At 52.3% G+C, this 27,517-nt stretch overlaps 6 protein-coding genes across 6 annotated transcripts; 2 read left to right on the top strand and 4 right to left on the bottom strand.

The window, feature by feature from the left end:
* Positions 1-675: 675 nt before the first annotated feature.
* On the bottom strand, positions 676-2,214 carry Z520_11167 (uncharacterized protein; the record flags this gene model as incomplete). The annotated part of the gene is made up of 1 exon (XM_016781656.1): positions 676-2,214. The coding sequence occupies one exon, from the start codon at positions 2,212-2,214 to the stop codon at positions 676-678; it is 1,539 nt and encodes a 512-aa protein (XP_016627233.1).
* Positions 2,215-5,171: 2,957 nt separating this feature from the next.
* On the top strand, positions 5,172-8,424 carry Z520_11168 (uncharacterized protein; the record flags this gene model as incomplete). The annotated part of the gene is made up of 4 exons (XM_016781657.1): positions 5,172-5,453; positions 5,532-5,844; positions 5,948-6,157; positions 6,386-8,424. 4 exons carry the CDS (start codon positions 5,172-5,174, stop codon positions 8,422-8,424), a joined length of 2,844 nt encoding a protein of 947 aa, XP_016627234.1.
* A 1,324-nt stretch (positions 8,425-9,748) lies between these two features.
* Positions 9,749-10,705, bottom strand: Z520_11169 (uncharacterized protein; the record flags this gene model as incomplete). Its single annotated transcript, XM_016781658.1, has 2 exons — positions 9,749-10,288; positions 10,376-10,705. The coding sequence occupies 2 exons, from the start codon at positions 10,703-10,705 to the stop codon at positions 9,749-9,751; spliced, it is 870 nt and encodes a 289-aa protein (XP_016627235.1).
* Positions 10,706-12,516: 1,811 nt separating this feature from the next.
* Z520_11170 (uncharacterized protein) lies at positions 12,517-17,514 on the bottom strand (the record flags this gene model as incomplete). The annotated part of the gene is made up of 1 exon (XM_016781659.1): positions 12,517-17,514. One exon carries the CDS (start codon positions 17,512-17,514, stop codon positions 12,517-12,519), a length of 4,998 nt encoding a protein of 1,665 aa, XP_016627236.1.
* Positions 17,515-18,241: 727 nt separating this feature from the next.
* Positions 18,242-19,292, top strand: Z520_11171 (uncharacterized protein; the record flags this gene model as incomplete). The annotated part of the gene is made up of 2 exons (XM_016781660.1): positions 18,242-18,386; positions 18,439-19,292. The coding sequence occupies 2 exons, from the start codon at positions 18,242-18,244 to the stop codon at positions 19,290-19,292; spliced, it is 999 nt and encodes a 332-aa protein (XP_016627237.1).
* A 4,180-nt stretch (positions 19,293-23,472) lies between these two features.
* Z520_11172 (protein Ras-2) lies at positions 23,473-24,253 on the bottom strand (the record flags this gene model as incomplete). The annotated part of the gene is made up of 2 exons (XM_016781661.1): positions 23,473-24,123; positions 24,176-24,253. The coding sequence occupies 2 exons, from the start codon at positions 24,251-24,253 to the stop codon at positions 23,473-23,475; spliced, it is 729 nt and encodes a 242-aa protein (XP_016627238.1).
* Positions 24,254-27,517: the final 3,264 nt, after the last annotated feature.

The raw sequence follows: 27,517 nt of genomic DNA on the forward strand, positions 1-27,517 counted from the left end.
GTATCGACGACGTCTCTTTCCAATATCAAAGTGGCATTTCGTGCTCTTTGCGTCGTCGATAACACCGCGTTCCAACTCCCAGATCTGACTTGCCCCATGTCATCTGAGCCTTGTAGTGTATGTCAAAACCCAGCCTCCAAATACCATTGCCCTTTATGTAGGGCCACAAGGTGCGACGCTTCATGTATTGAATTACATTAATCGTTACTTATTAATCTTTTTGTGTATCAGCTGCTCCTTGCCGTGTTTCAAGACACACAAGAGCCAATGTGACCAGCTCGTGGCCAAGAGTGACGTTCCAAGCCCCAAAGTTGCACCTCCAAAACCAGAGGCAGCTTCAGTCGAGGATACGCCTCTTGTCGATCTTCTGGTCGAGGATCCTAGGCTGCAAAATCTGTTCCAACAATATCCAACCCTACGTTCGAAACTCAAATTCATCTTCGAGACCACAGTTGCGGACGATCGCGAAGGGGACCAGTCCACGTCCCATACTCGGCGAGGATACAGGTCTCAAGATACTCCACAGACACGCATTGCGCGTGCTATGCGACTTCTGGAACGTCAATTAGACTCTGATACAGCTGAAGCATCAGGGATGACTGCATTTGCAGAGCTGGTGGCGGACTTAGATTCGAGAACGTCGGAGAAAGATTTGAACCACGGCAGTGGCCCTGTCTAGAGCGACGTCTGCTTTCCGTGGAGGCCTGAAGGTAACGGTGGCGTTGCTGGGCTTTTCGGTATCTTCTCTCGGGCAAAAGAGCTTTTCCTGGATCGATTAGATGCTTTCGGTGGGCTCGCCTTCTCTTCTGGCTCGTCGTTGAAATACATATCGATCAGCTTTTCAACAGGCGACCTCCTCTGAAAAATGCTGAGGAGGCTCTTGCGCCGTCGTCGGGCTCGGGCTCGGACGCTACGGTCGTCACTCACGTCAAACAAACTCGAATTGTCCGGTTCCAAGGTGGATACCGATTGTTGATCTTCCTCCTCGTCGTCCGAATTGAACAAATTCAGTAGAGGTGGTCTGCGTTTCTTGTAGCGGTGCTCAAGTGTCTCCGGGCCGTCCTGAATGGCAAAACTTTCCATCTCTCGGCGTAATTGGTCTTCTCTCGGGTCGCTTAGTGTCAGGGGTGTCATAGGAGGATTTGAACTTAATGTTGCGATTGAGGTGGATTGGGATAATGAAGGAACAGGCGGTTCGTCGTCTTGCGCGAAAAGTTCGGCAGCCTGGCCGGACCAGAGCCCACCATTTCTTATCGAAGGGCGTGCGTCGCTGGTTGTCATCCTCCTCCGCGGCATCGGTCGGGAGGAAGTCGTTGCTTCTTCCTGCCACACCTCCTTATGCGGTTGTTTCATGCTTGAAGTTCTGGGCGGCAATGTCCAAGATCTAGGGATTGCTGGACCCGGTTCGTCCTCCTCAGAGAAGTCGTACTGTTGATAGTCGTCATGGTCTTCTATTGAATATTCGGGCATCTGGGCCAAGACCTGGTTCACTTCGGAACCTGACGCATGATGACTTCCGTTCACAGGCGGGGATGGTGATTGCCGCTTCCAGACAAATTCCTGGTACAAGGGTTCCGAATATGATTCTCTTCTGTCCGAGTATCTGCTGCTGCTACGCTTCAAGGCTAGTTTGGTGGGCAAGAACCGCTGCTCTGCCCATTGTTTCCAATTCCCAGACAATGGTGCAGGCGAGTCGTCTTGTAATTCGTCCTGATCGAGCGACGGATATTTTGTGTGCATGGAGTTCTGAGGCTGTGTATGGGCGAGCGGAGCTGGCGAAGCCTGTTCTGAGGAAGTCGTGATGCTTGTGATTTGTCCGGATTTCCAGTCGGTGAGAGGATATGACTTGGGCGGCACTCCAAATGTCGGTAATGGTTCGGCCGCTTCCAGAGAAGGACTACCTTCAAAAGAGAATCTCTTGATATGGATTCCTTCGGATTTGTCGGAAATGCTCCTCGCCCGCTTGAGGCGGTCCTCCACTTCCTGCATTTCGGCCGTGTACCTATCCAGGCGCCTGAAAAGTGAATCGAGATCCAGATCGTCGTTTGGGTTGCTAAAAGGCGAGTGTGAGGAGGTCGATGCGGTCAGGTCGCCGGATCCCGTCTGGTAAGCCGCCATCCATTCCCGCGTCCGCTGCATAGCCTGACCGATGGATTTATTGCTTGCCCTGGCACTGCGTCCTTCCCCATGTTCACCAGAGTATAAGGACGACATTTTCAAGGTCGAGAGGGAATGCGCAAAAATCTGGCGAGAAGTCGAATTCACGCGCTCATAGCAGGCGACACCAGACGACAGGAACAGCCATCATCAGTTTATGTTGGGATATGCTTGACGCGTCGTAGGGAGGTTGGCGCGCTCAACTGCCACGTTTTTTCTCGCCCACTTTTTTGAGCTCGAGCGAAGGTAAGCGAAAGGGGGGGTACGGACATTTGTATGAAGCGAGGCTCAACCAAAAGCGATGGACAAATCTCGTTCCAGCTCGATCACTCGAAGCCACCAACGGCTGGAAAGGAGAGAGTTCCTGCATTGTAAGAGCATAACACCGAATCAGGCCTAGTGGGCGCCATAGAGGAGGAGTAGCTGAAGGTCCCTTCTAAAACGGTGAACGGGTGGCTTGAAAATTGGTGATAGACTTGTTGGCGCTGCGGGGCGGCGCAAAGACATGAATCACATTGAATCGAGCACCTCATCAAGCATGGGTAGAAAACTGGTGGCAGAGATTACTTACTCGCAGTAGCTTGTATGTGGCATTGGACTTTTCAGAGTGACATCGACAAAGACAATTGAGGGGCACACACATTCTTCGGTACACCATACCATTCGGAGCATTCCCTTGTCTAGGAGTGATAGGGATTCTCGCCTAGAGCTGATCGAGAAAGCTTCTCCCGGTCGATAGGTTAGTGGGTGAAAGAGAATGGCCGTCACGAGCCAGCCAAGAGCAGAGGTATCGCATCAGACGCCTTGGTGAGATTGGAACAAGGCTTGCAAAGCGTGATCTTCGAAAGTTCTGGTTTCTGTATGAGTACGGCGCCCATCGCGATCAGCTTCGTCGGGAAATTGCAGCACAAGACAAGAAGCTTTGGTGTGGGAGAGGCGGACGAAGCTGCTTCACGCCGGCCAGACGAAGATTGAGAGGCTGCAGCAGCCCAAGCCCGAGCCCAAGCCCCAAAGCTTTTTGGGAGGCACTGAGGAGGGAGGAGGGGAGAGGTGGAGACGATGGTTGCAGGCCTTCTAAGTCAAATGGCCCCTGACCAGGATGGAACTTGGTGCTGCAGCTACTGCATGATACCTAAGGCACCGAGTAGCAGAGGAGTGAATAATCGTGAAGCTGTGACATGTTGGAGCGAGGAGGGGTGATTTATGTGTGCCAAATGATAAGAGGGATGGGGGACATTGATCGAAAAGAGGATATGAGGGTGATGTAAAAAGGTGAGGTGAGTGTGAGGTGACAGACGTGACGGTGACTGCACCAGTCGGTAGCACAGTACCACCACAATAGCACAGTGGTGGTAGGATGGGAGGAGGTAACTGCACCAGCCTGCTCTCTGCTCCTCGTATCTCTCGTACCTCTCGTGATGACAGTGGTGATTGTGCTGCTTCTCCAATAGAGGGATTGTAGATCACGGAGCACAGCCTTTTAATATGTCGACTTCCCAGCTCTTCAATATATCGCCATGTAGGCACAGAATAGGCTCAGGTCGGAAGTAGAATCCCTTCCTAACTCGTCAAATTTCGTGCCCGGCCAATTTTCCAAGCACTGGTCGGCGGTCGCTCTGTTACAAGGTTGCAGGGTGGGCGCAGCGTGCAGGATGGAATTTTGCCAATATTTTTGATCGTGCATGGTGGCGGCGGGTGGCAGCAGCAAAAGTGGCCCTTTGGTGGCCCTTGGGTGGCCCTCACTAGAGCCGCAACTGGGGTCTTGCTTGCATCTTGCCAACCTAAACAGCCTAGAGGGCCCTTAAAGACGCCCCAAGACGAGCCCCAGCGCCTTAACCAGCATTAATCCATTCCCCCGCCAATGGCCTGTTGCATGGTCCTGCCGCGGAACCACCAGCCTACAGAAGCCCGCAGCAGCCCGCAGCAGCCCGGCATCTTTGGCACGCATCCTCCATGCAGGCGATGTGGCCTCCATTGCTCCCTCCGCGTCGCCTACTGTTGCGTAGTTCCTGCATCCACCATCCAGTCACCAACAAGACTCAAGTTCCTGACCCAGAAAGTCGAACTACTCATCTTGTCCTCGGAGCCATTGTGCCATTCCGTCCTTTTCACATGGGGCCGAACTTCGAACTTCTCATCAACTCTCCCAAAAACTGAAAGGCCTCTGTGCTGTGTGCAGACGTTCCGACACTTTTCCTCTGAGCAGCAGTTTCACGCTCCCCTTTGCAACCGAACCTCGAAATCCATCGTTACTTCTAAAGTCCTTCGTCTCCATCCTCCTTCTGAGAGTCTTTCTATCCTCCCATCCCCCAACCTCAACCTCGACCCCAACCGTTATCTGAGCCTCAATTGCAGCTTTCTCTTCCTTGGAGGTTCTTACCACTCTCACACGACTTGGGCCCGTCCACCCACCTGTGTCTCCTCCTCTTGCTGGGTCCAGAACCAACTCGGATTCATGTCGCCGGGCTAGATTGCCCTCTCCACTGTTGATCCAGCCTCGGGCCTCCCAGATATCCACCCTCTGCCGATTCCCTACGAGTACGGAGCCTGCTGTGCTAGACATCAACTTTTCCTTCTCAATCCTGCCTCGATCGACACTCGCTTCTGCTCTCTTAAACCCTTACTTTCTTCACGCTCGTTCCTCTGCCCGAACCTGGTGTTGGGATCACGCTCACTACCATCACCTGAAACCGACAGACAAATCACCACCCGATCCCCGCCTCCCACCTGCTCGATTCGTCTAGTCCCCTTTTCCATATCTCTCCTCGACACGGAGCTCTACTGGCACTGCTAACCAGATTCATCTCCTCCCCATTCCCGCTAGCTCATCACAAAGACCCATTGACTTGGTGTCTTGATGTCCCAGAAATCCATGACCTCCACCAGTATCCAGCTCTCTGGTCCTCATCCGTCTGCATCGCGTGGTCTCTCAGAGGCCCAGCCTGACCTTGTCAACAATCCAGTAGCGGTAGCTATGCAGTGATTCGAACCTGACCCTCTTCCAACTCCAATCCATGGATTCCCGTTCCACGAGGTATCGATCACTCGACGCAAAGGCTGCTGAGCCACCTAGAGTCAGGGAACGGCACAACTCGGCCCCCACTGTTGATCGACGTAAAGACCAGCACCAGAGGCGTCCATCCGCTGTTATCAAACCCTCAGATGCCAGCCACCGAAGCTCCAAACCCCATGCTCGGGTTGACTCTTTGACTTCTCCGGACCGTGGCACAACCAACCGACGCTCAGATCGCCAACAACTGTCTGGCTATTCCCTCGAGGCGAAGCTACCGAACAAGGTACGTCTTTCCCATTTGTTTCGCCTCTCTGGATAGTTCCCGTCCTCGGTAGCTATATTGACCTCGTGTTGTCTCCAGGCCAGTGACTTGGAGTCGACCTCGTCCATTAACTTGTTGGTGCTGGGCTCTCGCAACTCAGGCAAAACCACCTTTATTCGAAACGCCATTGGAAACGACCGGTCTCGTACCTTGACTGAAGTTCGCGTCAGAGATAGGTGCTATCAAATCCAATTCTTCGAGCTGGTCTTCGACGATGTCGATTTCAGTAGCGAGCGAAGAATTGAATGGCCCCCATACATAAATGGGGCTCCTTTGCCCGAAGTCGACGGTGTATTTTGTCTATACGACGTCTCTGACAAAGAAAGCGTCGCCGACGTTCCGGCTGCATTGAGTGAGTGGCACCCACGAGAGCACACCGATCCTTCCTGGCGCCAGCCCTAAGCAAACCTACCCTTACCAATCATTCTGGTCTCCTGCTAACGACATGGTTAAAGCCTCCATGACCAACACTGGTGTACCTTGTATGCTTGTTGCCGCCAAATGCGACGTCAAGGACGAATCTCGTCAAATCAGTCCACGCTTCCATGAGACTGTCCGTCACAATCTTGCCAAGGTTGCCATTGCCGAAACTTCGATTAAATCTCCCGAGAACACCAAGCAGTGTTTTCTGGCAATGATTCATCGAGTCATTGCCTCTCCGCGAAGTAAGTCTTGATCAACAACTTAGCTTCGCCTTGTTTCTGATCGCAATACTGTTACTCCTCTCACCCCACCAACTCCAATCTTATGGTTCTCGCTTCACCTATCTGTCTTCTTCAATGAGCAGGCGTCCCAAATATGGCTGCTACGCAATCATGTGCTCATAGACCGACCGTCAAATCCAATGCGTGCTACTATACAAACAGTGACCTGATAGCTGACAACGGGTGCAGCATCTATCCGAGCAAGCAAATCATCGTACACTTCCACCGAGTCTGCAGGCAGCCAGCGTGTTGTCTCAAGGGATCCGTCACCCAAGACGGCACGAAGCAGAAGCCGCTCTAATAGTCGATTGCAAATATCCAAGTCCAAGGAGCTGCTGCTGAACCTGTCAGTTCGACAAGCACTGGTCGAGTCTGAGAACGAATACAGTCAATCTTCGGAAACGGAGGATGTAGCTCCAGCCAGTCGCAAGGCCAAACTCAGATTGGATACAACAGCTGTTTCTCAATCCCAGCGCCGTCCAGCCGGCCCTCACACACCAATATCTTCTGGTGATTTTACAGGTAAATTGGCGTCTTCTCTCGAGACCTCGACGACGGCAGTCCCCGAGACGCCCGATTCCTATTATGTAAAATCAATGCTTCGGCCTGATTCGACATCCACCCTTGACAGCCGGGCGTATCAGACCTTCCTAAATATGGACGAAGACTCGCATGACCTCTCACCGCGGACAGAAGTGGAAGCATTGGGCTCGAATTTGGGCAGTCTAAAAGTTGATGAAGGTGCAAACACTGAGCGTGGAGTCCCGTTCCAGGAACTGGTCGACAAGCTCCTCTTGTTACCGACGAACAAGACAGACTCGAAATTTGTCCCGTCTTTTTTGTGTCTGTACCGTGCCTTCGCAACTCCACAAAAGTTGCTCACCGCCATTATTGACCAGTTCATGAAGGTGGAACAAAGCAAGATGGTTCACTTCACCAAAGTTGCAGAGATGCTTCGCTACCTGCAAGTTTTGGCTCAATGGACCGCCACCTACCCTGGGGATTTCTCTCCTGGCCCTGCTCGTGATATCGCCATCCCTTTTGTGCAGACCATTGAAAAGAGCAAGGTGTTTGCCCCGGCTGCCAGAGAGATTAGCAACAACCTGGACACTGTCATTCCCGACGAGGACTTGGACTGGGCCTTTGATGATTCATCCTCTCCGTCAAGCAATAAGAGTGGCGCAAGCATTCACCACAAAGCAAGCATAGTGTCATCGTCGTCAACTCTGGTCCCATCACCCAGCACCGAGAATATGACGAGATTAAGTCGCAAGGGACGACGAGAAGAAGATGACAGTGAGGACGATCTTGACGGGACAAATTCATCTGCACGCGGATCCAACGTGCCTTCAATGGCTTCCAGTATGATCCGATCAAGCAATCCCTCCAGTCAATCATACGCAAACTTTGTACAGTTGGAAACGGCAAAACTGGAAGCGGAAAGGTTCAGGCCAGTGCCCCGTTTTCGTCTCAGCAAGTTTCAATGGCATCTATTCATGGAAAGCACCCTCGATGACCTTGCTAGGGAAATTACGCGGATCGACTGGACAGTGTACTCGGCAATCAGACCCCGGGATTTCGTTCGACACGTGTCCATATCCACCTCCCAGAAAAGAAAATCCAGCTCATCCGACAACATTGGCGCCATGGTAAAGAATTTCAACCATCTGGCATTATTTGTTTCCGGCATGATCCTCCTCCGAGACAAGCCAAAGCATCGAGCAAGAGCCTTGGAAAAATTCATGGCACTCGCATGGAAAGTGAGGCAACTGAATAATTACAACTCCCTTGGAGCTATTGTGGCGGGCATCACCGGGCATGAGATTGCTCGTTTGGGTGCAACCCGAGATCTAATTCCGCAAGAGGTTCAGAAGCAATTTCTGAGACTGACCATTCTTATGGGGATATCAAGATCTCACGCCGCATATCGCATGGCCTGGGACAATTCTCCGGGGGAACGAATTCCGTTTCTCCCCCTTGTACGACAAGATCTCACCATGGCTGCTTCAGCAAACCAGACATTTATCGGCACGAACGTCAATTGGAAGAAATTTGAGATCATGGGAGATGTCATTGTTGGCATCCAACGCAGTCTCGAAAATCCCTACAACTTCCCACCAAGATCCGTTCGCACTGATGAGATCACCAAGCTGATCTTGGAAACGAGGATCCTTGAGGAGTCAGAGGTGAGATGTCTTGCTCGTTCAATGCCCTGCGCCCCATTCTAACCGGAGACAACAGGATTCTGCAGACCCACGTAGCGAGCTGTATGACCGAAGTGTACAGGTAGAACCACAACAAACCGGGCTGGATTCTAGAAAAAAGTTCGAATGGTTAAGGCGTTAATGACAGGAAAAGATCACCGTCGCATCAAGCGACGGCCTGCGAAAAGTTATGACCAACAAGTGAAATATTGGTGTACAGAGAATTTGGTATGGAGATAGAAAGGGAGGCTCGGAGCTCTAAACAAGTCTCTCAAAGATGGGGGCGCACTGTTGGCACTATGAGATTATGATTTACGACAAAAGACTTATGATGTTACAAGTGACTGGGTATGGAGTTTAGACCGGAACAGGGAGGACACCGATGTCAAGACTTTTCAGGTTGCTATATGGAGAGGCGGTTTGAGGGAGTTGATTTCGTGCCCTGGGTGGAGGCGGAGGCAGAGGCGTCAGACTCAACACGTTGATATGGGAACGAAAAGTCGGCCATCGCCTTGCAAGGATTGCGCGCCTTTCAGGTTGCTGGATACTGATTGAAGGAATCATTTCAACGTGAAAAGCTGGGAGCAACAGTCAAATTACCAGGAGGTTGGCGGCTCCCGGGCTCTAGCGATCCCAGAAAGAGAAGGAATATGGAAATTAGGCGGAAGCATTGCTCCCAACACGTCAACGGAGGCAGCGGATACGGCGGTGAGACGTCTTCACCTGGAGGACCTGATGCGCAGGCACGGCGCATTTACCGAGCTCTCCGTGGCACTGGTCAAGAAGTTTGGCCTCCCTCAACGAAGACCGGAGAGTGGCATTCTGCATCTTACAATTCGTTCTTCCGATGGGACGATGGGAAGATAAAGGTGTTAATCGGACGGGGCCAGAGCTTTTGCAGAGCCTGAATGCATAGCCTTAGGAATGCCTGGTGCTCTCTGTTGCAGAAGGATAGCCTCAGTCAAAGTCAAACACGTTCAAAACTAGACTGCAATTTTCCAGAACTGTGTTTGGGAAGAGGAAGAAGAAGCCATATATCATTTCCATGGCATTCACCGTCCCTGGTCAATTGTTGCTTTTCCGTCACTCGTGCTCGTCGTCCATCAATATATCTCGTACATACGTTGCATACCTAGTATAGCAATTATGCCCACCCATTTGTTGCCGGCCGTGAAACGCATCAAATCGTGCCCTATCCGTTTCCCAGCAGAATATAGTCTGGCTAGCCCGCTCCTCTCTGACCATCTTTTCCCGCTTTTGTTTTTTGGTTTCGTACATGGCCACATGCCGTACCCTTATTTTGAATAGTCATGCCAACCTCATCCATGCCATTCGGTAAGTCCTCTTTCTAAGGAGGATGACCCATCTCCTCGTCCCTGCTCTTCTCCTCGGGACTGACGGCGTCCTGGCCCGGGTTCGCCTCCTCGTAGCGGAAATACTTGACAAAGCCGTAGTACCCGGACGCCAGCAGGGCGCCCATGACGGGGCCGAACCAGTAAATGTAATGGTAGCCTGGGAAGTAAGGCGCCGCGACCGCGGGGCCGAAACTTCGCGCCGGGTTCATCGAGGAACCCGTATAGGGCAGTCCGGCGATCATGCCCACGAAGAGCGCCAGGCCAATGCCCACGGGAGCCATGAATGTGGCGTAGTGCTTCTCGGCGGCGAGCATGAGGATGGTGAACACCAACAGCGAGGTCAGGAACATTTCGATAAAGACGCCTTGGGCTGGCGTGGTGTTGTTGCTAAGCACGGTGCCCACGACCAGCGGGCCTGGAAACATGCATCTCACGAGGGCGGCCGCGACGATGCCGCCGAGGAGTTGGGCAGGGAATAGAAGGACGCCGCGAACCCAAGGGAGATTCTTGGTTAGGACGAGACCTAGAGTTACCTGTTATTTCATTTTGGGTTCCTTGGTCAGTTGTTTCCGAGATGCACTCAGCAGAATTGTGGCAAGCCCACAATGCAGAGAACATACAGCTGGGTTAAACAATCCTCCAGAGATTCTATAGAATGCCCACACCGTGACGAGTAGCGAAAAGCCGAAAGACAGACTGGTCAAGGTGACCTGAGTCGGTGTGTTTGCCACACCTCCGCCTGTTATGGCAGTGGCTTGGGCGCCAGCAAAGGAAAACCACAGGAAGAGCGTGGTGCCCACGAATTCACCGACCATGGCGATGAGATGGTTTTTGGTGCGGGCTCGACGGGAGAGGAAGTCTCGATCCGGGTCATTGTTGTGAGGGAGGTGGCGGGGATGATCGCGTTGGCTGTTAGAAGCCGACGCTGTGGTTGCGGTCGAGCCGGACATGTTGGCACGCCGAGCTGAGAACGGTGGGAAATGGCGTGGCATGTCTGGAAGAGATCAAGGCTGCGGTGAAGGGTGCTGGAGGAGAATATGCTGTACCGTCTCTGCAATAAAGAGGGACGGGTTTGGATTTGTAGGGAGCATTGGAGAGGAAGAAAGGGGATGATGTCAACGAAGTGATCTCTCCATCATCTCTATACGAGGAAATGCAAGCCGTGAAAAGTGGAACATCACCCGGCCTAAAAGGCCTATGTGCAAGGATGGATAACTTACTCGATTCCCCTTCCATGTCGAGTTCGCTGTCAAAGCTCCTTGTCGATCGCATGCAGGGCGACCTACCGTCAAGGGCTGGTCACGAGTCAAATGAACATTGGGACTGACTCCGAGAGGACGGAAGGCTCAAGAGACGACTTCTGCCGTCCCTCGTGGCGCTCGACGCCGGCCGCTGTGAAACTCAGTTGCCATTGGGCTTTGGCCCGATTGTATGAATGGTCGATGTTGTCACAGGCTGCCATGGGAGATGCGATCCGTCCTGTTGGACCCTGGTATGCAACTGCGGGTTTGTTTGGAGCCACCAGCGCCGCTGACATGGCGCGTGCCAAGTGCCCAGAATGACATCAAAATCTTGACCACTGCCCCTGGCACAGCTTCAAGCAAGATCAACAGTGTGTGCCGAACTCACGGGAATACTCTTCCCATCAGTGGAGGATGACAAGGGCAGGATAATCCAAAATGTTTGATACTCAACCAGGCCAGGAGAAGACAGAGTCGAGAAAGAGAGGACGAAGAGAGCGAGAAGCGCCAAGACCAAATATCAATGCCAAGACCAAGCGACGGGCGCTGACTCATCATCTACGTCATAAATTCAGCCCTTCAGCCTCGTGTCCTCCACAAGGCTCTACTATGTATCAGGCTGGGCAGTCGCTCCCAGTAGCCACCATCAGGCTGTCAGGCTGACTCGTTGGGCGTCGGGCTCAGCGCTCAGTCTGCCTCGTACTTGCTCTGGACCCATGCAAGGTGAACAGGACTTGCCTCAATCGGGAAATACCCTCAGGCGTCATCAACAAAAAGGGCCGAAGGGAACAAGGATCTGTTCAAACTCCGCGTTCACTTGCTTTCAGCTACAAGCCCCAAGGCGGCCTTTGTTAGGGTCTACTTCAGTGTCATATTGAGTGGAATTGGCTGCAGCCTCAGTGGAACAACGCTTGGGAAGAACATATTGATGAGTGGCTCGCTCGCACTTGCCCTGTTGATTGTCCTTTCCCTGGTTGAATGTGTATTCACAATAAGATATGTTGGCTGCCCAATGTGCCAGGATATAGAGTCTATCCATTTTGTTTATTTTGAGGACTGGTTAAGGAAGTTATCTATTTCGGAACGCCGCGACATCGTTATCACCTGGGAAAACATCACAGCTGGACTTGGAAACACTCGTAATGGTTCGTGTCCAGACAGGGCGCCAGTACGACCGGATACAGCCCGAGTGTCTCGTACCTCGTGAGAAGCCCTCTAGTTAATCAGGAAATGGGATCTGCACAAGCGATGGGTTCAAAACCCTGGGAAGCCTTGCGGAATGTAAAATTTCAGAAAGAGGATAATATTGGCAGCCGAGGGGTATCTTCAAGTCAGATCTACAATCGCTCAACCCAGTCCGCGTCCAAGTCACATTATTCTTTTTGTCATGCTCAATCAACATGCAACCAACATTCACATCGAGATAACCTTCCTTCCATCTGGCACACAATCCAAATCGTACATGATCTCGGTCCTCTACCCCATCCATACCATCCCAGGATGGCTGAATACTTGATCCCTCAGACCTCAATCTGATCCTGTTGTTCCCCTTCACTGGCGAAGTAACTCTGATCGATCTTCAGGATCCACTCGACTTTCTGACTCTCACTCCTCGCCGCAAACAAGAAGGTATTCTGCTCGCCGTAAACCGCGAATACGTGAGCTAGACCGTGGAGTTCCGCATTGCTTCCGGTCCTTCTATGACCCCCACGCTGCTCTGCCGATGAAGAGTCGGCCCCATCTTGTGATGAAATAGATGATCCACCGCCAAGTAGGCGCTTAAAGTCCGGATCATGATCGATTCGTGCATGGGTCAGGTTTACCGCGTTGATTCCCTCACCGTCAGGGACGGACTGAATGTGAAGATAGGGAGGGCGCAGATCGACAAACCGTCGTTTCCATTGCATGGTACTGCCATGATTGCCAGAGGGGGAGGGTTCGTAGGTTTCCGAAGGCATGAGGAGATAGCCTGATTTGAGGGAGACTGCGTTCTTGGGTACGTGGGCGATAGTGGCTTGGTAACGGGTCGACGATGATCGCGACGTTTCAGGCACCGGTGTGGGCGAGGGTCGGGATCGTGTGCTCTCGTCACCTTCATCAAAGATAGGGTTTTTCATCTCCGCACTCGGCTTCATCCAGATCGCGAGGTATTTGCGTAGAAGATTCTCCTCCCGGGAATCCAGCTTAGAAGAAGGCGATGCTGCGCGACCGCGGGCCTTGTGTGCGGTCACACTCAGTTTGCGCAACCCCAATGCTGCTTTCGCGGATTCGATATCCTCCAACTGGCGCCTTTTCCTTCGCGCGATCAAGTAATCTTTTACCAACGAAATCCCTCTTGGTTGCCAGTTGCCGAGAAGTTCTTCCCCGTTGATGTAATTCTTCGAAGTATCTAGACGCCATAGATCGGCGGCTCTCTTTGCGCTGACTGGTCGCACGACAATCGAGAACAGCCCGTCTGTAGAATGGGTTACCCGGGTTTGATTCCAGAAGGATTTGAACATTGACTGGGGACGAACGTAAGATCGCGGCAGAATTTGGAGCTGTTGGTCAATAGAGAATGTCATCGGCTGATCGCGCCCGAGACGGCTGGAGATAACGTCCCAACGCAGCGATATCTGAACTCTTGAGTTTTCGTTGGTGGCGCGGTCGAGGAGAAGGGTTTTGTGCAATGAGCTGTCCCATTGTCCCACGATTGTGATGTTCGAGGTGCCATCGGCATTATCTTTGATCATGGGTTCTTGAATTTGTTTGAGGGGAATATCCGGGGTGATGGACGCAATATCCGTGACACGCCCAGACGAATCAAGTTGATGGACTTCTCCAACTCGCAAAGACTTCAAATCGTCCCATGGCAGACCCTCGGTCAGGACGTGCGTTAGATTGACGGAGATTCGACGTTGGAGCCCCTGATGCAGCTGGAATGCGCCGCAATCGTTCGGGTTGCTTTGCAAGACTTCAACGGGCATGTACTGGCCGTTTTCTGCGAGCTCGAGGATCTGGACCTTTGCGAAGACGTCATGCCGTTCTTCAACCATGTATTCAGACTCGGGCAAACGATGAGCAGGCTGTTGATCGGGAGGTTGCTCGTTCATTTCACGAAGCTCATCCCAGCTGATCAGCTTATCGAGATGCGTCGAACTGACCTGAGCAAAAATGGCGATCTTCAGAGTTGCAGATTTCTCCCCAGAGCGACGAATACTCAGGTTGTGGATGCTCTCAAAGCGTACTGGACCGTCGCCAAACCCGTGGATGGGCTGGGTGGTCGCCACGCTCTCGTCGTCGGTTCCCAGCACCGTCATCTGCGCATGCACTTGTGTCCCTTCGTGTTCGGCGAAGCCCACAAAGTCACGCATGACAATGTTGAACTTGATTGTGGACGGCGGAGACTCTGCCAACGATGGTTCCAAGGACATCCTCACCTTGCCAACAATTTGTCTTGTAGATGGCGAGGTTATCTCTACCACAAAATCTTGCACCCGCGTTTCGAACACAGCGGTCAGAGGAATGCTCCCGTCGCCGATGAGCGAAAACAAGGGCTGGTCAGAGTCGCGGAACGGGTTGTCTATCCGGAAATGCTGCAGATATTCTGGCTGATTCTTGTACTGGCGCATTTGGCGCATTTTGGCCACTCGCAGTCGAAGTTTTTCCAGCGACCAAAGGTGGATACAGCTGAGCTGGTTGTCGATAACCCTCACGGCGAGACACGGCTTGTGCGCAGCCGCTAGCGCATCGTCATCGTCTCCAGAGATATCTTGGAGGATGAGATCATACGACGAGCCACCTTCTTGTCCATTGTCCAAAATCACAAACTGGAAGTTGGTATCGTGATCCAGCAATTTGCTCATGACTTGTGCTTCCTTGAGAAGACCGGCGTTTTGCAATATTGCCTCTGCTATCAAGATGTAGTTTCTTTGTTGCCACTTTTCCACGACGTTCCGTGCGATGGCTTTCTCAGGAGCTTCCAGAGGCAGGAACCCAGCTGGCGTTCGAGCAGCTTCTCGTATTCTAACGTCTCGATCCATTTTCTTGATCTGTGCCTCGTACTCTTCCTTTTGTTTTCGAAGTTCTTCTTCGAATTCCTGCCTTGCCAGTTCCAACTCTTGCTGCATCCGGGCCGCCTGGGCTTCGCGTTCTGCATCCTTGGATGCGTCCTCTGCGACTCCTTGCTTATCCCCTTCCCCGGTTTTATGCGTTGGGTTCTGCACTTGGTGTCCAAACTGGCTTGGGGTCAAGGTCGGTTCGCCATCTTCTTGTGAACTGCCATGTACAGAGGGAGTGCCTGGGAGCGTCAAGGCCGTGTCGAGAGAAAAGTTGTCAATGGTGCCGTTCGACATGTACTTATCGCGCACAAGAAAAGAGCTGAGGTCGTCCGAGTCTTCATCATGTTCGAAATGTTTGTTGTCGGAACGCCCGCGTCGCTCTTCTCTTGCTCTCTGGATATTCTCGAGGAGATTGTCCAGCTCCTCATCAGTGAGTTGCATGATTTTTGGATCTGACCCAAGAAGAGCGCCGGCGGCCTCTCGACGAGCAAAGAACCAGTCCGAGTCTTTGTTACTGCCGAGACCTGGAGACTGGGCTCGGCTTGACTCACCATCGAATTCTGATCCTGCAGCACTCCAGGTTCTTTCGTGTCCAGGACGGAATGGCGTTGGGGAACTCAACTGGCTGGCAGTGACGGATTGTCGGAGCAGACTTCTTTCGGCGCGTTCGGCTTTGGCTTCCAACGGGTTGTTAAACCTGAAGATGTGGAAGTCTCCCAAAATGATACGATTTCCACTTTTCAGCCTCTTGGGCTTGTCAACACGCACACCGTTGACCATGACAGCTGCTCCCTCATGAGGGATGATTGTCACAACGTTGTCGACATGCTCGAGCTTGCAGTGGTGATCCAGGATTTTGGACCCATTCAACCTGATTTCGGAAGCTTCGGACGAGTCGACATTCCCGACTGTGGTAACCCCTGGCTTCAGGTTATAGACGAGGCATTCAGCTAGCAGAGGATCGTCGCTCAGATTGACCAAATGGGGCATCTTCTTGGGGGTGCTCATACCCACGTTCCCCTTCTCAATGCTGATGCCCAATTCTTCTAGCGCAGCCTCTCTCTCTTTATGAATCTGTTCCGTCTTTTGGAGCTTCTCCTCCCAAGTCTGGTTGAGGTCCTGGTACAACTTCTCACTTTGGCTCAGCTGGTCCATAATTTCGGCTTTACTAACACGCTTGACTGAGCCGTCCGTCTGCACGATCGAGACCATTTGTTTATCGAGCGGCGTCCCCTCGGGGTAGGTCTCCTCGGCACCTGCAGCAGTAGTTCCCCCAAGCTGGCTCCTGAGTTTGGCCAGTTCTTCTTTGAGCTCGCGGATCATGCGTGCGTTTGGATCCTCATTGATGACAGCATGATTCTTGATCCTCTTGGCCGAATCGGCGTATCGCAGGGTGCTTAGCGTCTCCTCAAAATTGATATCGGCGGGCGAGATTGCAGCAATCATGGCAGTCATGCTGTTACCGCCAAGCGAATCTTTAAGAAGCCAGGTCAGAACCGAATCTCTATATGGCACTTTCAAGCCCTTTTTGCCGGAAGAAAGGTCTGCGAGTGCCGCGATAACCCGACCAAGGGTTGAGAGAGACCTATTGATTTCTGCTCCTTCCTTTAGACGAGCACCGGTAGCGCCAGTGGAGGTTGCACGTTCGGAGCCAGCTAAATCGACTAAGCTGATCTTTGCGACTTTTTCGGTATCCATGTTTGTTTCGGCGTCGTGGCGCTTTTGCGTGAGAGTGAGGGTGAAGACGGCATGGGAGCGACTGGAAGTTTCGTTCATATTTGTGGCCGCCACTGTCCGGGCTTTGTTACCTTCGTCCATAAGATTCTCGATCTCACTGAAGGAACGGACGGCCAACTTGGCCAGATCCTCCACATAAGGACCTGTAGAAGGATGCTCTCTGACCCGGAGATTGCCCTTGGTCGCCGGGTTCAAAAGATCTCTGACCCGTTCGTTGTAAATTTCCAGATAGGAGACTTCGACAGTGCAAGTCAGGTGAGGATCAGACTGTAGCCCATTGATCCGTTCAAACATTTCTCGACAAATCCGAGGGATAACGCCGGCCTCCTCGCCGTAACCCATCATGCTGTAGGACTTCCCGGAGCCCGTCTGTCCATATGCAAAGATACAGTTGTTATAGCCTTGAAAGGCGTTGTCGAGTAGCGGAACGCCCAGGTCGTCGAATAGATTGTCTTGACCAGCATAGTTGGGATCTGCCTTGTTGAAAGACCAGTAGGACTTGTCGAATTTAAAAGTGCGTTGCGCGCTTGCGCCATCCTTCCCACCTTTTCGAAGACGGTCTTCTGCCTCCGGAGGAGGTTGCAGAATGGTCTGGGCATCCTGCATCTGAACAATACATTTCGCATTGCGATCAATCTCGCGATTGTTAAAGGGTCGCACTCTGACCACGACCTTGATATTTCCCCCTCCACCAAGACCGCCTCCTGCTGCTCCTCCTCCCCCACCGCCCGTAGGCGCCATGGTTGTACCTATGTTATAAGTCTTGGATAATGCGTGTTTGCATGACTATCATTCTGTTGGGCCAGGAGGTGATCGGCTCGTATCGGAACTGTAGGTTCGCGCACGTTTCTGTAAGGTAAGATAGGTCGCGAGTATGTCGTCGTCCGTTTGAGGAATTGGCCTCGCAAAGCAATTGGGTGCGCAGGCCGTTGTGTGTAGAGGTGCTGGAAGAGGAGCGTGTCGCGTTGGGGATTCTGGTGTGAAAATGGCGTGTAGACAGGCCAGTAGTTGGAGATGCAACTAAGGAACTCCCCTGCTAGTAGGCTGCTACAATGTATATTGGAGAAGCGACGCCAACAGACGCCCCGTGAGCCTCGAATTTTGTGGCTAATGGCTAGTGGCTGGTAGTGAAGGACACCTGGGCCGGCAATGCTCTTAGGGATGTCGTGCCTGGTGGGTGCCTGGCATTTGGCTGCTGGAGGCTCAACGGCCAGCCTCACAGGCCCAACGGGCATGCCGAGAACTCCACTTCCATCATCCCACTGCCCAGTTGCCTGCGTCATCGCATCAACAAAGCAAATTGCGGCTTCACTGTTCCATCAGTGCTTTGGTGATTTGCTACCGGTCACCCAGATGTACAGTATCAGAGAACACCGTCTACAACAATGAGACAGTCATGCGGCGCAACATCATATGACGGCACAATCGCCACCAATACGAGAGCCATCGTGTGACCGACATCACCAGGATGGCCAACTCCTACACCACAAGGAACGGCCGCACGGCCAAAAGAGGGGCGTTCCTCAACGGTGTGTGGCATTGCGACTGTGAGCCACGGATGCCAGCAGACAAGTTTCAGGTGAAAAATGGCGGCAAAAACCATGGAAGATGGTGTACGTGGACGTGTCTGGACATCGGCGTCTGGGGCTGATGCATTGTGAACAGTCTACACCTGCCAAAAGCCACAACACAAACGGTGCAAATTCTTCCTATGGAACGATGATGCCAAAGTCCGCGAAGAAGCTGCAGTCCTGAGCAATTCTCGAACAGAGCCAAATCTACCCGCTCCTCTCACTCCTCAGAAGAAAGACCCTAATGCTCTACCCCTAACACCGCAAACGAGGCAGGATGTCAGGAACAGACGAGACACGAAAGAGCCTGCGAACATAAAACATGATGAGAGCTTCGATTGGTCTTCAAGTAATGACGAAGAGCTCCTCAAGGCTGAGCAAGACATATTGGAGAAGTCGCCATTCCAGACCCCGAAGAAAGCTCCTCGCACGGAGAGCCTGACATCGCCAGGCAAAAGGAAGTTTGTTCAGGCGGCAGCGCAGTCCGCCACCGCTGACGAGACATGGCCTCTCAGCGACGATGTCTTCACTACTCCAAGCACAACCCACCCGTCCAAGAGCAGCGGTTTGCTGTCACCATCCAGTACTCCAGCTAACAGAGCTACGCAGCACGTTCTGCCTGAAACAGAGCCATCCACGCTTGCTTCTGAAGCGCTCGATATATTGAGAGGCTCGCGCATCGATCCAGAGGTCGAGAAGGAACTAGTGGATCTCCTCAATAGGCATGACCTGCGTACTCAAGGCATCATTAAGGGCCGGGACATCACTCGTCTGGCTGTTCAGGCAAAGGAGAAGAAGATTGCAGAGCTGCAAGCTCGAATTGCAGCACTTGAAGCAGAAAAGGAGACAAATAAGAGAGTCATATCACACCTGAAACATGACATGGCTGCCTCTCCAAAAAGGGGTAAAGGCAGGAGTGCACCTCGTGGAGAACAACCAGAAGCCTGAAAACTTGGCGAAGAAAAAGCAATACATTACACGAACGAGTGGGCGTTCCCTGTCAGTTCTAGCGCCAGCTTCTTGCATGCTGTTCAACGGCAACAAGATCACACCACCCTGCATGCACGTCAGGCTTTGGGACGCACATCGGTCTTACCAAAATGCGGAACATAGAAAACTATTTCAGTTGCCGGATGATGTGGCTATTGATTGGACGAAGACGAAAGACGGCATCCGACTCACTTCTGCTTTTGTGCTGGAAGAGTAGTTCGGTCCTTTGGTCCCAACATCCCTACGGACATATGTCAGTACTATAATTGAAACAGCCCTCAGCTTCGCCCCCTGGGAGACGGGGGAAGCATCACTTGCCGCACTCGCCATCCCGATTCGAGTGAGAGTGATGAGAGCTAAACGTTGAATGAAAAATTGTTGGTTACACTCAACACCGATCTTGGAGAAGGCAATCTCATTCACGGATTTGAAGGATTTGGAAGAGAGCACTTCAGCACAACCCTCCGACGCGGCGGTATCTGCGATTCTATGTCAAACTGCTGGGCTCGCTAGTTGGCCGACTAATATATCCGACACAAGTATTGCACATGCACACTGCTCCGTCATTAGTCGTTGCAACAATTTACACATGCCCGGAAACAAAGTCTCTCTACCAGCCGGTCGCACGTTACACGCCGAATGTCGCAGAGGACGCCCATCTGACCTTGCAACTTACCAATAATGAAGTTTTCGGTCACTACCTGATCCACGACATGAGCCCACCCGTTGGGCACTGTGAAGCTTCTTATGACGACGACTGATGGCTTTATGTCCAGCAAGAGCGACATCTTCTGATGCGGTCGGAGAACATAAGCTTCCGTTGTTCGGAGGCCATCAACGAGACATACTAGTATTGTGGAACTTTCGATCAAGCTCAATAATCTGTCGGCCAGCTCCCTAGCCCTTGCTTTTCTCCTCTGTAACACGGCACGGCAGTTGAAGTTGTAGAAGCTGCCATCTCGCTTAAGGTGAAGATGCATCCAAGCGATCACGGCCCCCCGAGGACTCCCCTTCCGGATTGAGTGCCATCTCCCCACTGCATACCAGTAACATTATATGCTGAGGAACCACGTTGGGGAGGCGGACAACGGCCTTTTGCCTTGCTTGGAGATTCGGGGATGGCTTTTTCGTGCCGTTTTACTTTTTCTGGGACGTGAATGCCTGTTTCTAATTGTGTTCTGGAGGGCTGGAGTGAACTACTCACGCAGTGCTGGGAACTCCCTCTTCGAAATTCCTGCCTTCATCCTAGTGGGAAAGTGTGGCCGGCCCCTGTACCACCCACTTACTCCTTCAACGGCAGCAGCCTTACCTCGTACCGAGTACAGGTCGACATATGAGGCAGGGCCACGTCGCTTAGGCTCAGTTTCGACGGGCTAACGATCCATGGCGGTAATCTGCTTGCATATACTCGTGGTCCCATGGCGGCCAGGTCGAGCAATTGGCCCAAAGGACACTTCGAGAGAAACCGAGGGCACAAGGAGAGTGAAAAAGGCGAATGTCTCCCTCTTATGGAGCTCGTTTGGCGTCGGATCACTCGCGCCATTTCGCCCGGACGAAAGCTCATATTTGGTCTTAAGACCAAATGTGCACAATCACATCAATGGTCGCGCGCAATTGCTCGGCTGTCGGCGATTGATCAGAGCGAGTGGACTAATCCATGCTTGCAGTAACGGTGGCAGAGAATGGCAGCGCCCCAGTCCTCTGTAGAACCGCAATCGGCTCTGTCCCCAAGAGTGCATGTCATGTCGACGCCATCTCACGAGTCCCGGCCTGGAATATTTTCACGAGCCTTGCCCTTCAACATCGCAACTTGTACGCAGCCTTGCCATCAGAGGCGACAACCCAACTTCTCGGAGGTCCTACGGTGAGCACGGGATCGATCACCTCAAGCCTTTACAAGCAAGTTGACTGGTCCCTGGAGCAACAGCCCTGGCACGCGACAGCGAACCATGGCGGAGTTTCCTTGGGTATGATTACCCATTTGCCCAATGTCGATCCACCGGACAAACCCCGTATGCAGGTCCCCAGAGCCACATGGATCTGCAACGTGTGGCACATGGCTCACACACCATCACGATGCGGATCTTATCCCGTTCTGTCACATGCGAAAGAACGTGCCCAACAAACACGATAGATAGCGCACCCAGAAAGGGGAAAAGGATTGACAGCAAATTCGAGAACGACGGAACCACGAACACGAGAAAGAATGGGGCTTGGTGGGTCCCATTGCGGAGAATATATCCAGTTTATTGCACCGTTGTTACGGACGGACGCCGATTGCCTCCATCTTCCGGTGTTGTTCCAATGCGCAACAGGCAAAGGAGGAAAGCAGGAGAAGAGGCACAAGCAGTGGCAGGGACATTGGCAGATATGGCCTTGGCCCTGGCTTTGGCTTGCATCGAGATAATATTATGTCTGTCGATGCCTCTTCTTTCAGGATAGCGAGTGCCTGAGGCACATCACTGCCTTATAACTAGCTCTAGGAACTCCGTGCCCATTCGCTTGGATGCAACAGATAGTACTCAGTATATACCTCGTACATAGTAGACCGGCGATGTGATTGCCTCCTTCCCAGCCTGTTGGCAGCTGTACCTAAAGAACCATCTAACCACACACCTCGTACCCGAGCCTTCGCTCCCCAGACGACTTTTTCGGCCGAAACGTTGCCATGACATGTTGCTGCCCCTCGTATTCCCTCCTCTCTCTCTCTCTCTCTCTCCCCAGTTCAACTTTCTGACTTTTTCCACTGGCAAACGAATTTCCAGGGCAGGCAGGGGGCACATGTGTGTTCCTTTGTTGGTTTTTCAAGCTTCTCCGCAGTTTGTTTTCGCTGTTGAACTTTTTATGACACACGTCGTGGTCGTGTATGCATATCTGCCTGGGTGGAATTGAATTTCCTTCATTTGTCAACCCCTAGGTACCTTCTCCCCCCCCCGCCCCCGTTTTTGTTTCACTTGTCGGTTTTCCCAGAATGGCTTCCATGTGGGCTTTGTTAAGGGGATGTATATATATATATATATATATACGGCCGCTATTGGACATGTCCAGGGGCCCCTGGGCGTTGGGACGCAGAGGAAAAGGGGACAAGCTGGGATGGCTCAATTCGGGCCGAGGACAGCATCGCGAGACCGTCCGCTGCTTGTCTATACGACTTTGTTCGGACCAACTAACTAGCTGCAAGTACAGGAGCCTACAACAAGTTTTTGTGCCTGGTTTATTTATTTCTTGGTCCCGCAAAGCCAAACCAATTCCTGGAGATCTGATTTGATCCCCATCCCTTCTAGTCCCGAGCATAACCATACGAGGTCCGGGGTGCCCCTCTCTCCCATGTAGATATCGCGTCCCTCCTTTTTGTGGCCCGCCAACCTGATAGACGCCACGTTCGAAAGTCGGTCAAAATACGACCTCGGCTTCAGTTTGGGACTTCCAAATCTTGAGGCCGCGCCACATTTGTCGTCGCTCCGACACCATCCCAAGTAGCCATGCCATATGGGGCTGTTATGCCGATGTCGTAGGGAGGTGCCGCCCCAATCCCCGGACCATGCCAACCACCTTCCAACAAGATTCTTGTCCATCCCTACTCCACGCAAAGCTGTCGTAACGGGCTTGCTCAGACATGGAGGTTCGTTCAGAGCTAAGCAGGGCATGGAAAGCTTCCCACAATCTGAGACACATCTCTTTCTAGTATCTTAGACGTCAATACGTATTGTACACTGGAGTCTGATAAATGGTGCTGCTGTACTGTAGCCTATACGGTATTCTCCAATTGCAACACGTCTGGTCGCCGGTTCTAAGCTTTCTTAGTGCCGACGAATCCTCTCAAGCCAAGGGGAGTGGGAAACACGAGTTATCCTCGAGGTACCTGGACGAAGGAACAAAGCGGAAATGCCGCCGTGTAGACAGGAAATGCTGAGGACGTCCATGTCCCAACGGATTGCATTCCCTTCTGTCCACATGCGTAAGAGGCGGTGGTGTGCGTCCTTCGAGATGGCCAATTAGAACCCCGGGGGATGACAGAGAGGTTCTTGGTTGCATGGCAGATCCTGACATTTGAAACTGTCGCCAGCTCTCGACATGAATGGGTCATAGCTTCATATCAAGCACCGATCCCCGGGTCGTTGATTAGGCTTAGTAACATTCATAGAATAACGCATTTGGATCCGCGTTTTTTGTTGTGATCGCGGTATATCCGTTGATGATCAGAATCAAAGTTGTTTCGTGGAGTGGGTTGTGACAGATAATTTGTGGCTTTCCGATCAATTGGTTTCATAGGTGATTGACGCTGTCTCCTCAACTGCCTCACGACATCATAGAAGGCTTTTTCGACATTGATACAATTTTTTGCCGATGCCTCAACGAACTCGCAGCCTAGATCTTTGGCCAGTGCTTGGCCTTCTTGGAAAGGAACCTCACGTTCATGATGCTGATCGCTCTTATTCCCAACCAACATAATGATGGGAGGACCATTGTATGACGTGGATTGTCCGGGCATTTGAGATTGGAGGTAATTCGCGCCAGTGGGTGAATGCGGATGGCCTGACTCCTTGACTCGCTGCACCTGGGAATAGAACTTTTGGATTCTGCTGAAAGAATTTCTCGAAGTGATGCTGTAGACAAGGATAAACCCTTCACCATCTCGGATCCACTGGTCGCGCAGGGCAGTATATTCTTCCTGTCCGGCAGTATCGAGAACTTCAAGCATGCAAGCCTGTTGATCAATCATTACTTGTTTCCGATAAGAGTCCTCAATGGTAGGGTCGTAGGTTTCGACGAAATGGTTCAGACATAACTGCAAGGGGGATCAGCAACTTGTCGAAGCAAGGGGGCCTTTGCAGACAAACCTGGATAGTCAAAGCCGTTTTCCCAACACCACCATCTCCCAGCACCACCAATTTATATAGGGTCATTTTCCCCGTCATGATGATTGCCAGTCCTCGATGCCGACTAGGGAGGGGCCTATTGGTAAACCTGAAACCTCGTGCTTGGGCCGTCTCACAAAGATGTTGACAGATCTGACAAGAAAGACTGACACATCCGCTCGTGCGAAAGGGTGCGACTGCTTTGGGTTGTACACAGTAATATATTTTTATGCAAAGTCACCAGCTGCAGGAAGGGTGTCGTATCAGGGTCTGGCCTAGACCTCGAAAGAACTGAGTTATCCCTGGGCCAGTCGAAAGAGGGCAAGTCAATGCGGTCGTCTGGTGACACGGCGGAGTTCTTTCCTGGGTGTTCTTCTCTGACTTGAACTTCAGTCGAACCCGTGTCCGACACCAGCTACAGACAGAACAAAGAGTCGTCAACTGCAACGGGTCGGTTACAGGGTGTCGTGCGGCAAGCAGGGATTTTTACAGCAATGCAAGGCACTGCAAGTTGAACAGGGATCGGAAGGAGACAGGATGATCTTTTGAAGGTCGGCAGTCGATCAACGGAAAACGAGACGCAGGGGAGGATTTGCTGGTGGAAGACCTGCCATCGGAGGAAGAAGTCGCTGATCAGTTCCTGCGGTTCGGGGTATTTGAGGGGTGATTTTGGGAGAAGACAAACCTTGTGGAAAGTCGGTCCAGTGACTTGGGCCGATGTTGCTTTTACCGAACAATCGGAAGAACCGTGAGTTATTTTAAACAGAGGCGGGAACTCGAGACCTTTTTTCTGGAGGTCAGGGGATATTCTCGATGCTGAGAGGTGGGAGCCGTGTCTCGAAGATGTCTCGAGGCTGAGAGATGACTTTTTCGAGGACTGCCCTGCGATGGTTGCTTCTTTGGGGGCGAATGCAGTGGGAGTGACGGGGGTTTGTGAGCCAATGGGGAGGCCGGGCGCCGGAAGTGCAGAGAGACCTAAGTAAGATGTCGATTATGGGGGATCTGACATATGTATGCGAGGCGTTGAAGGGTGTCCCTGGGATTGAGGGTGTGGTTTACTTCAGACAGATGATTGCTCGAAAAAGGTGGGAAAAGCAAGAAAAGAAAGCAGGCACTGGACCACACAAGGGACAATTTTTTTTCTTTGCAGATGGACGGCTTGGGGATGGTGCGGGTGTGCAATATGACAGCTGCAGGCTTGAGCACTTCAGGCACCATGGATATCCTTTTCGGCAACGCTTTACCTTTGAGGTCCACCTTTTGGTTGTAGAAGATGATGGACGTGGATGGAGAAGCTGGGCGAGGACAGTAGCAGCGGTGCCAGTGGGTGCCAGTGACCACCGGGTATACCTAGGCCCTCTTCCCATTCCAAGCGCCCAAAAGCCCCAAGGCACCCTACACGGATGCCCCCTTCGCCTGCAGAACCTGCATTACTAGTTAAAGCCTACTCGAATTGTTGCCGATGGGCCATGGCATGCAGCTGCAGCTGCACCTGGACCTTTTGCCGGTGCCGGTGCCTGTGCCTGTGCCTGCGCCTCCCTCGGCCGAGTCGACATCATCAGACGCCGCGCGCATAAGGCCAGAAATGTTATATCTGCAAGAGCTGCAACTCGGCTCGAGTGACTACTACGCCGCCATCGAGTCGTTGTAACCAGTTGTCTCGATAGGTATAGTCGCATTCTCAAGTACCGCGTACCTAGCCGTTAGGTACGCAGACTATTACTCAGGGCACCGACCTACCTTGGCTTCTCGTTTCTCGTCTCTACCTAGTCTCCTACCTATCCCTCCGCCTTTCCATCTCCCTGGGGCCCCCTAAACCACCTCGGTCTTCTCTCGCTGTGCTGCTGATATGAGTTCTCGGGTCTGCTTCCGGCTACGGATATTAGACAGCAGATTGGGAGGAGTCCAAGTCACCACCACCAACACCTAAGTCAAGCACTTAGGCACCGAACCTTCTCTCCCCGTCGGTCTAACCAGCAGACGAAACATGGCTATACACTGTCTAACCTGCCCAGGTGTCCACCGGGATACATCCGTACACCCCCGTTTTTGTGCCAATCTTCACGGACCACGATTGGGTCCGTTCGAGCAAGGGGTCCTCCTTATGGAGCAACAGGTCCCACCGTCCTCGATCCCCAGTTGCCCCAGATCCCTGCCACTGTTGCATCATTCTGCTGGAGGAGGTCACCACTACCCGAATCTCGGAACTCCAAGCAAGCCTGTGGAAAGGGCCCGTGTCAGGAGTTGCAGGTCAAAAACATAAACAGGGGATGCGACAACCGGAGAAATGATCGAGCACGGATCCGGTGGGCAGTTGAGAGGGTCAACAAGTGCTCGAGTGAGCCCAGGCGAATGGCCGTATTGGGCAGTCAGACTTATGCCACGCGCAGCCGCCACTTCTCGGTGACTTGCACAAGCGGAAGGGGCTTCAAGTATCGAGGCCATGCTTTGCAGATCATGTTGGTTTGCATGATTGACGAGTACGGTGAAGCTATGACAACCCTTGGCTAAGATCATCGCTTGGTGCAATGATATTCAGCTTGCGTGTCGGCATCAGCCAGAAGCCAACCCAACAGCACCAAGGGCACAGCCTGTCAGCTGGGAATGGTGTCGAGTCCAAAAGCTTTTCTTGCATGATGCAGGCGCCACATGATGAAGGAGGGTTAGACAGAGACACGAACGTTTTGGGGGCTCCCAGGAAAGCTCCAAGCAAGCAAAGGCAAAAGAGCAGCGAATAACGATGCGTGCAGCTCCCGACTCGAACATATTCCTCCTCCTCAGCAGGCAAATCATAATCTGATCCCTTGTTTAGGATTCAAGGGTTGTCACCACCCATTCCTCGGACATCTTCAACGGCTAAAGCCTTCCCTTTTAAGCGAAGAGAAGTCTCCGCTCCCGTCTTCCCTTATCTCCACACTCGCAGAAGCAACTTCATCGGCCTTGATGGTGAACAGGTAACAGGTTACAGCACCCCTTCATCACAAAGTCCCCAAGCAATCCGAAACCCTTGATGCTGATTTAAGCTCGACGTCTCGCCATCTTGCAGGACGGACTGCCGTTCTTATCCGATAAGATAGGTCTATCAAGATGGCTGGGAGGGTCGATAACGCGGTTTCCTTGACAAATCCAAACCAGCGAGCCAGGTCAACAAAGGTTTCGGATGTTGCGAGACTTTGATATGTTTATCCTGCGGGTAGACAGATGTGGATTGTTTCTTCGACGTGGGGTCACATCTCCCTCTCTTCCTTCCACGGGCTATCACAGCCAATATTCCATGCAGAGTCATCAATGCGACGCGTTGCCGATCGCTATATCTTGGCCACC

This window comes from Fonsecaea multimorphosa (assembly GCF_000836435.1).
Source record: "Fonsecaea multimorphosa CBS 102226 unplaced genomic scaffold supercont1.36, whole genome shotgun sequence".
NCBI lineage: Eukaryota > Fungi > Ascomycota > Eurotiomycetes > Chaetothyriales > Herpotrichiellaceae > Fonsecaea > Fonsecaea multimorphosa.